Raw genomic sequence first — 17,355 nt, forward strand, 5'->3', positions numbered from 1 at the left:
TTTTTATGAGTAAGACAAAAGAAAACCCATGTTAATTTATTTTAAAGGCTGCAGCCAATTCTTCATTTTATTGTGTCTGCTAAGCTACCTCGTACAGAATTGGCCCTAAGTAAGGAAAATCCTCATTAGGATTGGCAAGAAAGGGCCTCTTAGACATGTACCTGTTTTGCATCTGTGGACTGTCATGAAAGAGAGGAAAGAGAAATAAAAAGCAGCTCTCTGCTTCCTGTCTGAGGCCGGGTTCTGCAGCCTGCGAAGGGCTGGTGGGGAGAGTGTGTCTGGACTAGTCCCACGGCCAAGTGGGGCTCCTTTATGAATGGCCCTGGCATCTGGCTGTGGTAAGCCAGCTGCAGACTCCTCGAGGTAGAGCTGGTCTGGAATGGTCAGGGTGATCAGTCTGGGTTTGATCTGTTCCTGGAGCCTTGATCCAGGTCCTCTCAGGTGCTCATCTGGAAGCCTGCCCTTCTCCCCAGGACGGGGAGGCCTTTGTGTCTGCCTCAGCTGAGTGTGTCAGGTGTCACTGAAGGACCTGTGATATCATGAGGATGGGAAAGCTGCCACGTGGCTCTCTGCCCACCAGGATACAGGCCCTGGGGGCCCTTACACACCACAGAAGCCCGGCTTACCCTGATGTCACCGTATGTAAGAGGCCTCCTGGAAAGACCAGGTGGAGAAACAGGAAAGTGCCCAGGAGCTCCCACTCTTGGAATCCCCTCAACACAGGCTTCCCTGGATGCCAGTCTGCAGATCTCAGCCCCAGCTGCCACCTGATGACTCATGAGTGTCTCTTCTTCCCACACAACTAACGAGCCCAACTTATCCCCAGGGCCACAACAGATCATCATAAAGTAACTATGTTTTAAAAGAGTTAGGTGTGGGGTGGTCTATTTTGTCATGTGACAACAGAAACAACCCGGCCCTTCTCCACAGCCCCTGCCACCCACCCTAACCCTAACCCTAACCTATGATGCATCCACTCTGACCACCTTTCACTGTCTGCCACACCCTTGCTTGCAGCTTCAGAATCACTCTCAACACAGCACCCCTGAAAGATTCAGTCATGATGGCCCAAGAATCAAGCCCTTGGTCCTCCTGGACTAGAAAGTCTGCTGTATCTTCCAGCTCTAGCACTCTACCGGTTTTCCCTTGCCAAGCAGAGGAGACAATTCACAAATCATGGGGGCAAAGAATTCAAAAGGGCAACAATAGCAAATAGGAAAACTGTTTCTATCAACTTTACACAAACACTGCATGTCTTGTGTGCCAGGTACTCCAAGAGGTAGCAAGAAAGCAAGAGAGGAGCGTTGACCCAGAGAGGTCCACTCTGGAGATTGTGTGCTGCTCTTGTGCCTATGCCTGCATGGCTCCAGTGGACACTGGACACAGGCATTACTTAAATTTTAATTAATGAAAAATAAAGGAAGATTAAAATTCAGTTCCTCAGTCATATTCAAAGTGCCCAACAGCCACATGTTGGCTGCCAGATTGAACCTCACAGATACTGAACATCTTCATCATGGCAGAATGTCCTCTGGGACCCTGCTGGTCCCTCTGGTCTTACGAGACGAAGTGAGGCAGAGTTACAGAAGCTACGAAAAAATGGAAATTTAGTGCCCCTTTGAAGCCAAGCCAGCACTGGGGCCAGGTGTGGCTGTGGTGGAGAGCTTTCCTAGCCAAACCAAGGCCCTGAATTCAATCTTCAGCATGTAAACAACAAACAAGACAAAACTGCACTGTACCTTAAATGTTTACATTTACATAATAATCCCTAAGTCTTCAGCTACTCTCCCTAGAGAACATCCTAAAATAAATGTTTTTGATTTTTGATGTCAAATCCCTTCAGTGTTTCTTTATGGCTTTTTGTTATTGCTTTTGTTAAACTATTTCTTGGGAGCTAGGCACAGTGGCCTGTGCTTGTAATCCCAGCAATTTAGGAGGCTGAGGCAGGGGGATTCCAGGATTGAGGCCAGCCTGGGAAAATTAGGGAGACCCTCAGCAACTTCGTGAGAACTTCAAAATAAATAAAAATCACTTTAGATGTAGTTTAATGGTAAAACAGCTCTGGGTTCAATCCCAAGTACCAAGAAATATAAATAAACAAATAAAATACAATCTTTATTTCTTAAACCAAGTCTTATTTCACTACTTAAAAATCATGTGTAATGAAAATAAGATACAGTACCAAAGATCTAAACCTTAGATGTGTGTAATGAGCACAGACAAAATAACTGAAAGCTGGTGATTTGTTGACAATCATGCACATCTTCGTGTATATTCACACAAATGCCCGTGGTGTGTCTGCCAGCTCCTCCCCCTCAGGAGTCCTGGGCTCAATGTCACGTGAAAGTCTCCTGCTTCTACTATGAACCCTGAGGTTCATTCTGCAGAGGCCTATCTTCAGGCTGAGGTGCAGGGCCAGCTGTGCTCTGTGACTTCCCAGGTCCCTGGAAGACTCTGGTCCTAAAAGTCATCTCCCAATACATTGGAAGTAGACTAACATCTACTAGCTGTGATCATATTCCAAAGATCATATTTTCAAATTACAAATCTTCCTAAGGCCCTTAATGGTTTCCCATAGCTCAGAAATTAAACTGAACAGGTAACATGGCAGACACGGTGCCTTCTCACCCACTTCTACAACCTACGTCCCCCTCCGTGGTTCTTCTCCATCAGCCTTGGCTCTTCCACCAGACACGGGGCCCCCTGCTCCATCCCATTTACGTCTGTGACCCTCACCTCACCTTCCTTCTCTTGGGAAGCTGCCCCGGTCCTGGGCTGAACGTGGTCTCAAAGAACAGCGTCCAGCCTTCAGAGCACTTTCCTCAGCTTTTCTTAGGCATTTCTTCATGGGAACACTTGCTTGGTGTTAGGGCCGCCATCTGCCATCTCTTTACAGCCACTCAGAGCTCCTCAACGCCAGGTACCCAGGCTGGCACACAGAAGCCATCCAGTATATTCACAGAACAAAAATGAGAAAGAGGAAAGGAGAAGAAGAAAGGAAGGGAGTTTAACAGAAGGCAGGACGGGAGAGAGCCGCAGCCTGCTCAGTCCCAAGACTCTGAAATCAAAACCAGTTTAAAACCTCGAGGCTTGACCTCATGCCCCTCGAGTCATGCAGGGTTGAAAGGGGAGAGATTGGTGGGAGGGACAGGGGGATTCGATGGAGCAGGGGACAAGGGACAAGGCGGTGAAGAAGGAAGACAGTCAGCCTTGGCACAGGTTCCCAGCCAGGCGCTGCCCTTGCCTGCGGGGCCCTTCTTCCATAGCAGTCAGGTGTCGGGGGCTGGTGTCAGCCCTGTCTCGAGGCTTCCTTCTATTGTGAAGATCGTGCCCCTCTGAGGCCCACGTGCTCTTTAGAAAATGCCAGCCGACACCGTCACCGCCTCTTTCCTGATCTGTCCATTTTCTCCTGGAGGGGCAGGGAGACCAGGTCACAGGTTGGCCAGCTTTCCCAGGCCTCCAGGACCCCAGAGAGCAGCAGAGGAGTAGGCACCCTGGGCGGCCGCTCTCGTGCCAGTCAGGTGGGCTGCTCACCCGTGGGCTGCTCACCCGTGGGCTGCTCACCCGTGGGCTGCCTCCCGCTGGGCCTTGGCTGACCCCTCTTCCTCAGGGTTCCTGCTCTCCTGCGGCTCACAGCCCTATTCTCCCTCCTAGAGTTTCAGCATTTCATTTTCCTCCCTGTTCTGTTTCTTGTTAATAGTTCATTTTTCCTTTTATGCTTGTAGCTTCTCATCTCCTTGTTATTTATCTTAATCTCGTCTCCAACGTGCCTCCTTCATTCTTCCCTTTGAGTTGATTTTATTGTCTTTTAAACTGCATCCGATTTCAAGTGTAATTTGGGTTTACTTTTTATTAAACTTTTATCATCTTTATGATTAGAATTTCCGTTTTTGTCCTGAGCTTGTAAACTTGACCTGTGGAATCGGCTAGTGTTTTACGGTGACGGCATTCCCTGTCTTTTGACTCCTGCGTGGGCTCTGGTTTCAGGGACATAGGGAGTAGCTTTCCTATGTGAATCATGGAGCTGATGAGTCACTCCTGTGCTGGGAGCAAGGCCATGCTTCCCACTGGGCACTGGAGCATCTTCTCCCCGTCACACACGCACCGATGGGCTCCACGGCGCCTTCTCTCCCGGGCCCTGCTCTCATGCCCCTCTCCTGGGTCTACCAAAACTGAAACCCCATCGACAGTGCTGCACCTTCAGCCATTGCTGCTGCTCTTTGCTCAGCTTTTCAGGGAAACCCACAGCCTCTGCTCCCTCCAGGCCTCCTTCCCCTGGATGTCACTCAGGCACTCGGGCCTGACTTCTGTGGAAAGATCACAATGCATCCTGCTCATCCCTCCCTCTGCCCATTGTTGGCCTGACCCCTGATTATGTAATAATGAGCACCTGCAGGCTCCCCTGCCCCAGATGACGGGCCACACACACACACAGCCTGCCGAGGGTGGAGGAACCAACAGCAAGGTAAGCTTCAAGAGAGATCTCGTGCCACGGAAGGGATGGGAGGCAGCCCAGGGGATTGCTTTCCTTACCAACAGAGGAGTCGGGAATGTGGACCAAAGCTCTCAGCGTGTACTGTGACGATTATCACCATAATTATCTCATCTGCTTTGTCTCAATGTTAGTGTCTCCCTGAAATTCCTATGTCAGAATGTGATTTCCAGGGCAGTGGTAAGAGGCAGGGCTGGAGGAGAGGAGCAGACAAGGCAGGCAGCCCTCATGAGCAGCGCTGGCTCCCCTAAAAAGGGTTCCCTGTCCTTCTACCTCAGGAGGACACCGCCAGACTCCACCATCCATGAGAACAGGCTGTCACCAGACTGGAATCTGCTGGTGCCTGGATCTGGGACTTCCCAGAACTGTGTGTGCCACAGATTTCTGTTTACGTATTTCCCAGTGGAAGGTGTTTTGTTATAGCAGCCTACTCGGACAGAGGCATCATCACCATTGTTATGAAAGTGCACGGCTGAGGTTCCTCACAGTTTCTGTGTGGAGCCAAGTGTGCCTTCTTAAGCAGTTTACTGCAAGCTCTTTTTCTCCTTTAGGTCAAGATCACTGAACTGAAATAGGTTGCTACTCAGGGAGAGATCCAGATGCAGACCGAGTTCCAGACATGTAGACGTTTTATCCCTAACTTGCTCTGCACCAACAGGAAATGCCAGAAACACACTCAGTTCAATACCGAGAGCGCCAGGGAGCTGGTCTAAGGAAAAGGGTGAAGGAAGCATGGGTCAGCCAAGGTCAGAGGGATAGGGACCGCAGGCTGGGGAGGACCCAGATCAGCAGGCAGGTGTGCTCAGAGAGATTGTGACAGTGAGCAGCTGGCACATCCCTCAGAGTCAGTAGGTGATGCCTGGCCCAAAACATTAAAGAAGCCGCAGCCTTGTTCTAAAAATGATCTGACATCACCAGGTGAGATGAGGGTTTTCTAAGAGAGGACAGATCTATTTTTACACCCAAGTAGAGGAATCAGGAAACCCCTCCTAGGTCCTCCTCTGAGATCAACAGTTAAGGGTAGCAATACCGTCTGTACCGGGATGGACGTGTTCCTGACCTGACGATTGCTGACCTGGCCACTCACTTTCTCTAATCATATTCTCTCACCGTCTTTGGGTTGAGAAAGAATGAATTGGAAAGACAAGGTAGCATGCCACCAACCATGACTGTGACCTGGAAGACCCCATGGTCATCACTGTGTTGATGGCCATTTCCAGGGTGGTGAAGGGCAGTTGGACAGAAGGTGATTGACTCCAAGGCCCTGGCTTATTGACAGCATGGAAGTCAGAAACAGGGGATCGCTAATGGAGAGCTTCTCTTAGGGACATGGAAGCAATATGTCCCAGGTTTATGTCTCCTCCCACAGTAACTACCAATAATTAACCCTTGCCTTCTGGAACATATTCCTCTTGAGATGATAAGGTATTTGGTGACCCTGCTTAGGGAGCACCAGTGCTTCACTACCATCTACCCTGGCACATGCTTTGGTAGGAACGGGTAACTGAAACAACCCTTAATTCATGACACCTCACTCATCCTCTAAGTCTCACACTAATTTTTAAACGTGAGAGCTCCTGTGCACATGCGCGCGCACTCACACACACACACACACACACACACACACACACTATATCTTCTCACAGTTAAATTCTTTCATTCAGCAAATATTCTTTTATTTGGCAAGAAAAATTGTAAAGTGAGCATAGGTTTTAGGAATGGATGACAAGGTTCAAATCCCCAGCACTGCATGTCTGACCTGCCTTGACTTGCTTAAAGAAAGTGTGCATCCAAGATGGAAATCACATGAGCTGGGCCCCCACTTTCAAGGTTCTGGTGCATAGAGGTTTTAAAAAATTCTTACTGGAGGGATAGTTAGAAGATATTCTGTATCATTTTATAAAATATGGAAACCTATTAAGCTATTGTAGCATTTAATAAGTGAAATTCAATGGGGAATTATATGTATGTCTACAATTCTAGTTCTTTCCTAAGACCATCTTTCTCTCGTACCAAAATGATCAAGATTTCACTACTAGCCTCTAATTTCATGGGCTTAAAAAGGCATAATTTGTCTTCATTTAGATTTAAATTTCCGTATTTTTCTGAGCTATCCAGCACTCGAGGAAGGAAACCAACATCCTGTGTGATTTCAAGGACCCATAAGTTGCCTAAAAGCCCCTCTCACAGTTGAGGCTGAAACTCCCCACAATGATCTTAGATGAAGCACCCCCTCTGCCGACTCCACAGAGTGCCTTTCCTGAGCCAGTGGGTAGGAAGTTGGCATGTCGTCATCGCCAATGAGCAGAGAGGGAAGAGGAGCCTTAGAAGTTATTTGGACAAAACTCCTCAACTAAGGCACGGCAGCACAGACACTCTGAACCCAAGTTCACCAGTCCCCACAGCTCTTTCCACTGTTGGGCACACTTCTTTGTCTCCACCCACCCCCTGAAACCACAGCCAGTCTCTCTGATGCCCATATCTCAGCCGCACTCTACCTTTGACGCTCAGCAGTGGTGTGGATAATTGATGTCGGGTGACACTGTTAGATAAATAGGGAAGTCTGGCTCCCTGAGTTCCCTCCCGGTCTCCCTCATTCCCTCCCTCCCTTTCTTCTTCTTTTCCTTCCTTCCTTAGTCCCTTCAACCCGCTATTTAAAAAAAAAATAAAAATAAAAAACAAAAGCTATCACAGACAGGCCACTTAGGAACAACAGAAACCATTTCTCACAGTCCTGGGGTGGAGGAGTTAAGATCAGGGCGTGGGCAGTGAGTGTCTGGTGAGAGTCAGCCTCGGGTTCACAGCTGGCACCTTCACACCCTGTCCTCAGATGGTGGGAGGGGAAGTGGGCTCCTCTGGTCCTCATTCAAGGACACAGAGTTCCATTCATTCGGGCTCTGACTCTCACCCAGTAACTCCACAGGCCCCAACTCCTGGCGCCCTCACCTTGGCCATTAGCATCCAACACTGGGACTAGAGCACCTCCTTTCTTACCTTTTCTCTCCTGCGTCCATCCACCCATCTTATCTATCATCCATTCATCCACTCATTCATCCGTGTATTAATTCCTCCATTTAAGTGACTTATTTTTTTGAACAAATATTTTATGGAGAGGAGAAAGAGATGAAGAGGGACGTTGATGTTTTGTTTGTTTCTTTGTGCTGCTTAACCCTTTTATCCCAAGACCACCTTGATATAAGGCCTGAAGTGAGAAACCCTCTGGCCCCTGATGTGTCACCACTGTGGTCTCTGAGAGAGCTGGCCATGGTACACTCTCGCCTAGCAGGGGGGTCACTCATGCAATTCAGTAGCAAACAAATTATTGAGAGCGAGTAAGGATGGAACAGAAGGTAATTTCCACTTACAAAACAATACCTTCTTTTACCTGCTTCTGAAAGGGTTTATGAGGTTTTGTTGGTTCGTCAGCTAGTTTTCCTACAGGGAAAGCTGAGGAGTGCAGAGGTGCAGGGTCATGCAGCAGGGCATGAGTCAAGGAATGACCCCCCAAACCCTGGCTTGGTGATGATTTCTTGTAAAAAAGCAAACAAACAAACAAACAAGAGTCATAATCTGGAATGAAAAGCCATTAGAAAATGTTACCTTAGGGCTGCGATTGTGGCTCAGCGGTAGAGTACTCCTCTAGCACGGGCGGGACCCGGGTTCGAACCTCAGCACACATAAAAACATAAAGGCATTGTGTTCTGTCCATCTACACCTAAAAAATAAATATTAAAAAAAGAAATAAATATTTTAAAAAGAGTTAACAGTCATTTTTGTGTGTGGAGCTCAGTAATCTTAATCCCACAGAAGAAGCATTCACAAATTACACCAGACCCTAAACTGAGTATCTCCACTAGGAATGTGAGCTTTCCTCTCAGGTCAACTCCTCACTCTTCCAGATCCTCCTGTCGTTGATGAGCACTGAAGACAGAGCCACCCACAGACCCTGCAGGCAGGCCTTCCCACAACCATGAGGCTGCTGGCTCTCCTCCTCCTCCTTCTGGTCTGTCTCTTCCGTGGGGCCTCAGGTAAGCCAGCGATCCACCCGGCAGGGTGACGTGGCAGGTGCCATGGAGGCCGCAGTAGGACTAATGGACTCACAAGCCAGTGAGGCCTTGGGAACAACTAACTGGTTCAAAGCTACAGAGATGGCATTAGAGACACTCAAGCATGAGTTGGTTTAGTTCCAAGAACAATGCTTGTATTACACCCAACAGTCCCAGAAAACAGACTCGAGTGTGAACATGACCCGTGCAATACTTGGGACATCCTTATTCTGAAAGACTCTCACCACTAATCTGAACCTCAAATCTGACTGGGGCCTCCCCATTTTCCCTGTGACCCTCTGCGTGTTGACTCAGGGAGGTGGTACCATCATGGGAACCACGTCCAAATATTGGCATCTCACAAGAGCAGAGGCTGAATTTTTGCTCGTGCTGTGACTCCATCCAGGCCACAGGGCACTCTGTTCACTGTAGCAGATCAGACCTGGCTGGGGGTGCAGCTGCCACCATGAACACAGCTGGTCACTGTAAAGGGAGGAGCTCAGAGGAGTCCCCGTTGGCATCTGAGGGCTCCAGCCCTGAAGGGACTGATCACTTCTGCTCAAAATCACGAAGTAAGACCCATGGCTGTTCCCAGCTCAACAAAGATGAGACGTCAGTCCTACTGTGTGTCAAGATGATGGTTGGACCTGTTTGGTGAACAGCCTAATGGTGATGGGTGGAAGGATAGACAGACAGATAGACATAGGCTATATAGGTAGCTATATATGCATGTGGATGTAGACAGATATGCGTGTATACCTATATATCCAAACACTCGAGTGTGTGGGGCCACCTGTCACCTCCAGCTCTCAACTTCAGGTATTATTTGAGTTCTCTGCTCTCGCTGCTGTCCACACTGTTCGTTCAACCCTCTTGATCTCACAGAATTTTCTTCCCAGACAACACACAAGAGCACTAGGAGTCTGGTGCTCATCCTGTGCCAGGCACTTAGAGCCTCACGATTCCTGAGAAAACACTCGCTGCAGAGACCACGGCAGGCAGGGTCCGTGGCCGCGTGCTCCTCAGCGCTCTCATGCGCTCAGGGCTTATGGCGTCTCATGAGCTGCACCTGGGTCAGGCTTTGCCTGCTGAGGAGGGCCAGGGTGCCCTAAGGAGCTTGCAGAGAGAGGAAGCAAAACAGTCCTAACCCTGGGCAGTCTCATGAGGTGCTTTTTCTAATCCAAAGTTTCTGATCCAATAAGGAAAAAGACTGTGTAGGCCACAGTAGGTCACAAGCGTCCTCTGTGACACCTCGGGCTCTGAGGGCCATGTGGTGTCTGCCGTAGCAGCACATCTCTGCCTTTTGCAGGAACTCAGCCACAAAAATACGTGAGCACGCAAGCTACTAAACGCTACTTAAGTACACTGAAATTAGAATTGCATAGACTTTTCAAACACTGTTCTCCTGAATTGCTTCCAATAATTTACCAATGTGAAAAGTACCTGAAGCTCCCGGGTTGTACCCAAACCCGCCAGCGTTCACTTGGGCCGTGGGAGCAGTCTGCCCACCCCTGCCAAGCAGGGACGAGTGGTAGTCTCTTTGGCTGCACAAGATTTCACTTCATTTCTTCATCCCTCTTTCCTTTGCAGCCTATGAAAAGAAAAAAGATCTTGAATGTGAAAAGTTGGGTGGTGCCTGCAAACACCAGAAAACCCACGGCTGCACCATCCTGGCTGCGGAATGCAGAAGCCGAAACAAGCACTGCTGCAGGCTGTAGCGGCAGCGCCCCAGGGAGGCCCCTCCTGCAGCTGCCCATGCACCCTCTCTGGTTTCTGCTCAATAAAGACACCACACGTCTTGCTGAGGGTGAGCTCCCGTAGCAGGCTGTTGAACTGGAGAGGGGAGAATTCAGGTCCTAGGTTTTGTCCCACCACTAGGGAAATGATTGAGGGGGCCTTTTCCTTTTCTAAGTGTCAGTTACTCTGCCTGTAACCACACAACTGCGTGTCCCCCGAGATACTTGTAAACTCTGATGTGCCTACACATCTGTGGACGTCGGGTAAGGGCGTTGACTGTGAGTTAGGTGGAGCAGTGGCACGTAGACACGACCCACAGGACCAGGGCTCAGAGGCCACCGGAACCCATCTGTGGACTGACGGAGGACCAGCACTTGGAGACACCTGATTATTTTCCTCTCAAAAAACAACTTTCCAATTGTGAGATTCCTTCAGAATCGACTTCTTAGAACACAAGAAACCCTTTTCAGCCCAGAGAAGGTTTGAACTTTGCAGAGAGTGCAGCACAGGGAAAGGGTAGCTTTTCAGAGGAGAAACGCCACCTTGGCCAGAGGATCCAGGCTGCCTTCGGCTGTGGTTTGGGGACGCGGGGTCCCGCAGAGGTGTGAGACAATGCAGCAAACTTCGACAATGCAGCAGACTTCAGGGATGAGGCGATTGGGGCATGAGCGTGTGGCCTGGTGAGTGGATTAATCCACTGATAAGGGTTAACTGGGTGGTAACTGTAGGTAGGCAGGGTGTGGATGGAGAAGTCATAGTCTTTTTCACGTCCCACTGAGCATATAACATCTTTGTTCCTGAACAGATTTTTGTCTTCCCTCTTCTCCCCTGGTAATGGCTGATTTCACTTGGTAATGAAGTAGGACCTATCATGAGGAAAAAATATTGGAGTGATTTATTGTGGCCTTCCTTCATCCAGAGGCAAACTTCCCTTAGCTTAAGTATGATATCATCCCTGAGGAATTAGGAGGAAAATGAGTGCAGAGATATTAGGTCCATGTTAAGTGAAAAGCTATTAGTGATGAAATCAAAACTACCATCGGGAACCGGGCTCCCAGCCCAGGCCCCTCACCCCTGCCAGATCCTTCGCTGGTCTCTCTTTGTGGCCATGGGCTGTCATGGGATACAGTGAAACCTCTTGCACAATGTGGAAGAGCGGCAAGTTGACCAAGGAACACGGTCCTCACACCAGTGATGACTCTGAGATTTAAGATTGAAATGAGAAATTCTATGATGTTCATTGGCTGATTATAAAATTCACGATACACCGGGGAAATGTGCCAAAATAAACAAGAATGTTTTTTTAAAGAGAAATAATAGTGTCTTTCACTATCTGTCATTATAATTTAGATATTCAGGCTCAAAGTATGGAATGGTGATCAGGAATAGAAAAAAATCCTTGAGACAAGGAACATCACCCTCAGACCCATGTGAATGTTGGCATCTGACTGGGGAAAGGTGACTTGGCTGTCACTGGGGACAAGGGCAGTGGGCTGTTTGATAATAAATCAGGTAAGGTTTCATGACTGAGCATTTGAAGAAAAAAGATGTTATATGCTCAGTGGGACATGAAAAGGACTATGACTTTTCATTCTGTACAGTTTTTAGATCTGAATGTTTATAAAGAGTAATTATGCATTACTTACATAACTGGAAAATTAAGAAGCCTTGTTTTTATTATTGAAATTGATAAAATGTCAGAAGGATCAAACAGGTTTTAGTATAATATGATACTAAAATGCAAGAATATGTAACATTTATATTAGTAAAGGTGTGTAAAATCCTCCCTGTGATGGTGAATTTGTGACACCTTTTCTATAGCCGCATTTATTAAATACTTGGAGGTCACCTTGTTGAATGATCACAGACTTAAAGCTCTCCTAGCTCTCTGACAATGGAGATGTCTGTCGTGAGGCATCTTCCCCCTTTAACCTAGTAAGGTTTTCAGATGCTTTAAGCTGGCTCCTGTTTTGCAGAAAACTGAACTACACTGGCTGGCTTTTGGTTCTGGAATCTAGTCTGTTCCTTCACTTCCAACTGGTCCAAACTCATAAACTTTGTGTGTCTCTTAAATGGTGCATAGATAGAATGGGTTCTTTTACACACCTGATAGTATCCATATTTCAGTTTTGTCTGTGTCCATGCACTGTGGTTACCAGCCAGGTGTGCTTGTGCCCATGCACTGTGGTCACCAGCCAGGTGTGCCTGTGCACATGCACTGTGGTCACCAGCCAGGTGTGCCTGTGCCCAGGCACTGTGGTCACCAGCCAGGTGTGCCTGTGCCCAGGCACTGTGGTCACCAGCCAGGTGTGCCTGTGCACATGCAATGTGGTCACCAGCCAGGTGTGCCTGTGCCCATGCACTGTGGTCACCAGCCAGGTGTGCCTGTGCCCATGCACTGTGGTCACCAGCCAGGTGTGCCTGTGCCCAGGCACTGTGGTCACCAGCCAGGTGTGCCTGTGCCCAGGCACTGTGGTCACCAGCCAGGTGTGCCTGTGCCCAGGCACTGTGGTCACCAGCCAGGTGTGCCTGTGCCCAGGCACTGTGGTCACCAGCCAGGTGTGCCTGTGCCCATGCACTGTGGTCACCAGCCAGGTGTGCCTGTGCCCAGGCACTGTGGTCACCAGCCAGGTGTGCCTGTGCCCATGCACTGTGGTCACCAGCCAGGTGTGCCTGTGCCCATGCACTGTGGTCACCAGCCAGGTGTGCTTGTGCCCAGGCACGGTGGTCACCAGCCAGGTGTGCCTGTGCACATGCACTGTGGTTACCAGCCAGGTGTGCCTGTGCCCATACACTGTGGTCATCCACCAGCCAGGTGTGTCTGTGCCCATGCACTGTGGTCACCAGCCAGGTGTGTCTGTGTGTCTGTGCACATGCACTGTGGTCACCAGCCAGGTGTGCCTGTGCACATGCACTGTGGTCACCAGCCAGGTGTGCCTGTGCACATGCACTGTGGTCACCAGCATGGAGAGACTTGTTTTTATTTATTTTTTATTTTTTTAATTTTTTTTTAAAGATAGAGGAGAGAGAGAGAGAGAGAGAGAGAGAGAGAGAGAGAGAGAGAGAGAGAGAGGAGAGAATTTTTAAATATTTATTTTTTAGTTCTCAGCGGACACAACATCTTTGTTTGTATGTGGTGCTGAGGATCGAACCCGGGCCGCACGCATGCCAGGCGAGCACTCTACCGCTTGAGCCACAAGAGAGACTTGTTTTTAATTTCAACCTATTTGTCCTCCTTTTTCTATGCTGAAGAAATAAACTTTTGTGCCTTTGTAAATTGGGGCCTTGTTTCTTTCTTGTATTCTTACCCCATTTTCTCCCTCCACTGGTTTTAAATTCATGTTATTTTTGAGGTTGTGCTTGAAATTCCACTAAATTCAGACACCTCAAGATTGTGGCCTTCCTTCAACGGGAAGCAAACTTCCCTTGGCTTTCTTAAGTAAATCTGAGGGTGTCGTCTGAATTTAACACACTAACTCCCCCAATCAGGAGGGAACTGAGGGCACCCTCTGGGCTCCCCGCCTCCTAACTTAACACTATTACTGCTTAATAATTTGGCACTCCTTTTAGTCACTAGGTATTGTCATTCCCATCATCATATGAGCAACACTGATAGAAACTTGCAGGAGCACAGCTTATCTGGACTCACCTGTGGGTTGTGGGTTTGTCCTGGTTCTCATTAGCTTGCTACCACTTTCTTCTGGGTGGTCTGCCATCAGCACAGTGATTCTCAAGTACGATCTGAAGCCCATGGAGAGTTCTCACGGTCCCACTAGGGGCCATCAAAGTCAAAACTCATTCAATAATACTAATGCTATGATGGAATTTTCCTCTTAGACTCTCTTTATCTCACACACGTACAACTGAGTTTTCCAGAGGCAAGATGTGGGATTGTCGTAGACTAGAAGCAAAATCAAGCATAAGAATCCAGCTGTCATTAATCTCCAGGATATAAAAAGAACTCAAAAAACTTAACACCAAAAATCCACAAATAGCTCAATCAATAAATGGGCTAATGAACTGGACAGACACTTCACAAAAGAAGAAATATGATCAGTCAACAAATATATGACAAAATGTTGAACATCTCTGGTGGTTAGAGAAATGCAAATTAAAACTAATACTGAGATTTCATCTCACTCCAGTCAGAATGGCAATTATCAAGAATACAAGCAACAATAAATGTTAGCGAGGACGTGGGGGGAAAGAGACACTCATACATTGCTGGTGGGACTGCAAATTGGATCAACCACTCTAGAAAGCAGTATGGAAATTTCTCAGAAAACTAGGAATGGAACCAACATTTGACCCAGTTATTCCACTCCTCACTCAGTTTATACCCAAAGGACTTAAAATCAGAATACTACAAGAACACAGCCACATCAATGTTTATAGCAGCTCTATTCACAATAGCTAAAATATAAAATCATTCTAGAAGACCTTCAACAGATGAACAGATAAATAAAATGTAGCATATATAAACAATGGAAGATTACTCAGCCATAAAGAATAATGAAATTATGACATTTGCCGTAAATGAATGGAACTGGAGAATATCATGGTAAGTGAAATAAGCCAATCCCCCAAAACCAAAAGCTGAATGCTTTTTCTGATATGTGGATGCTAACTCACACTAAGGGGGTGGGGTGGGGAAGAATAGAAGTACTTTGGATTGGGAAGGAAGGGGGAATGGGGATAGGAAAGACAGGAGAATGATTCAGACATTACTACCCTATGTGCATTTGTGATTACATGACCAGTGTAATTCTACATCATGTATAACCATAAGAATGAGAAGTTATACTCCATACATGACATGTATAATATGTCAAAATGCATTCTACTATCATGTATAACTAATAAGAACAAATAAAAATTAAAATGGTAGAAAAATAATGAGTGCTTATTCTTTTAATAAGAATAAAACAATGGATACAAAATTCGAATATAAGTATACCATCTCAGTTTTTAATGTTATTAAATGTAGATAATGTAGGTATTATCTACATTTAATAACATTAAAAGGAAATTCATAACAATGTTAGCTAGATAAGGAAGCATTGATTTTTATCTTTTATTTCTCTGTTTTCTCAAGCCTTAAAATGAATATGTATTCTGTAGTCAACTAAGAAGAAACTTGGGGAAAAAAAATCACTCTTTCCTTAATGAAGACATTCGCCTTGTGTACTTCCTTTTTAAAAAATACACACTACTTTCTTTGTACATTTTTGACATGTAATTACATTCTTTCACGCTCATTTCCAATGGTTTCAATCATATTAATCACAACTTTTAACTTTTAGTAACTTTAACTTCTAGTGAAAATGAGGAAGCATGAGAGTTCACAAGTTTTGAAAAGCATGTTTCCATAGAGGATAATTTTCTATGTAGCAGAGGACATGCTTACCAGCAGACCCAAGTGTCTTTAGATCAGCTTTAACTGAAAGTTAGCATTTAGTATTTTAGGAGTTTTTCTTATCAGGAAATGATCCATCATTTAATTTAGCATAGTATAATTTTCAGTTTTCACATTAACAAAAGAAGTTAGGAAACTTTTCAGGCAGACCTATTAAAATGTGTTAAACACACGAAAACATATAAAATTGGAAACCATTCAGCCGGGAAAGGCTTTGCCTGTTTATGTTGTGTACTTGTTGAGAAAATTTCCCCCTGGTCTATCATGATGAAATGTTCAGACAAATCACGATGGTCAGATATTCTACAAGAAAACAGGCCTTGGTCCTTTTAGAAAAGGAAGTGTGAGGCACTGTTCTGGAAGAGATCAGAAGCAGCGACAAAAGGCACATTTGGGGCTTTGACTACATCCTAGATTCTTTTTTTTTTTTTTTCCATACTAAGGATTGAACCCAGAGTCACTAAACTCCTGGGCTACATCCCCGGCTCTTTTTGTGCGTGTATATTTTATTTAGAGACAGGGTCTCACTGAGTTGCTTAGGGCCTCACTAACTTGTTGAGACTGGCCTGAACTTGCAATCCTCCTGCCTCAGCCTCCCAAGCCGCTGGGATTACAGGCGTGCACCACAGTGCCTGGCCCTGTAGATTCTTTTAAAAGGCAACAAAAGATGTATTGGAACACTTGGGGACACTTGGATCGTGTATCAGGAGATGTTACTGGATCATTATTACATTAGTGATTATGTAAAGAAGTTCCAGCCAGCACCCATGAGACGAGTGGGCAGGGGACAATGTCACGATGACAATATTCAAGAGATCATGGAAACACAGGGTAGGGGCAGCAAACACTGCCGGCTGCCAGCTACCACTTCTTCCACTTTCCTGTTGGGTTAAAAATTTTCAAACATAAAAGGTGGGGAAATACAAAGAGGGTGGATTTTCTTCTGGCTTGTGTTATCAGGCGTGAAGACAAACCTTAAGGCCACAGGTCTTCAAATATCGGTGGCACTTCCACGAGAATAGGCAATTGATAGAACACAGGAGAAAATACAGAAAGAATTCGGGGTTTGGATTAGAACATGGTCCTGCTGTTTTCTGTCTCCCCAACACGGACTGACACCCTGGAGGGAGACTCCATACGGAATGAAGCCAAGTGAAACCTGGAGGTAGTTCCAGGAGAGCAGACGGTGGACAAACCCTGGGGTTGAAGGACACCTGGACGTTGGGATCCTCGTGAGGAGGACGCTGTGAGATCACTGATGTGGAGTCCCAGGCCTGGAGCAGGGAGCCCCAGGGAAGGATGGAATCAGCAGGGTGGCAGGCGTCACCCCCCCCCCCAGTCCCCTGGCCAAGAATGCCTGGAAGATCCTGCCCTGCTGTGGGAGCTGGCTGAGGACCTGGAGAAGGACAGATGGGCAGGCAGAGGAGGCTGATTCCCGACATGATCAGGAGGCTGGCCATTCCCAGAGGGAGAACAATGCGTCTCAGACACCAAAAGCAGGTGCCTCTGGGTAGCACCTCCCCCACCGGCCCCACTGTGACACAGGCACCAGTCTCCAGGGGCGGAGCTTTCCCAGAGGGGTGAAGGTGCCCCTCACTGTCTACCCAGGGCTGGGCTCTTTCTCCTGACAGCTGCAGTGCGGATACCTCCCTCAGGCAGGTACT

At 47.2% G+C, this 17,355-nt stretch overlaps 1 protein-coding gene across 1 annotated transcript; it reads left to right on the forward strand.

Moving 5' to 3' along the window:
• Positions 1–8,462: 8,462 nt before the first annotated feature.
• Positions 8,463–10,256, forward strand: LOC113177627 (beta-defensin 33-like). Its single transcript, XM_026382184.1, has 3 exons — positions 8,463–8,508; positions 9,525–9,541; positions 10,140–10,256. The coding sequence occupies exons 1-3, from the start codon at positions 8,463–8,465 to the stop codon at positions 10,254–10,256; spliced, it is 180 nt and encodes a 59-aa protein (XP_026237969.1).
• Positions 10,257–17,355: the final 7,099 nt, after the last annotated feature.

This window comes from Urocitellus parryii, chromosome 14 (genome assembly GCF_045843805.1).
Source record: "Urocitellus parryii isolate mUroPar1 chromosome 14, mUroPar1.hap1, whole genome shotgun sequence".
Classification (NCBI taxonomy): domain Eukaryota; kingdom Metazoa; phylum Chordata; class Mammalia; order Rodentia; family Sciuridae; genus Urocitellus; species Urocitellus parryii.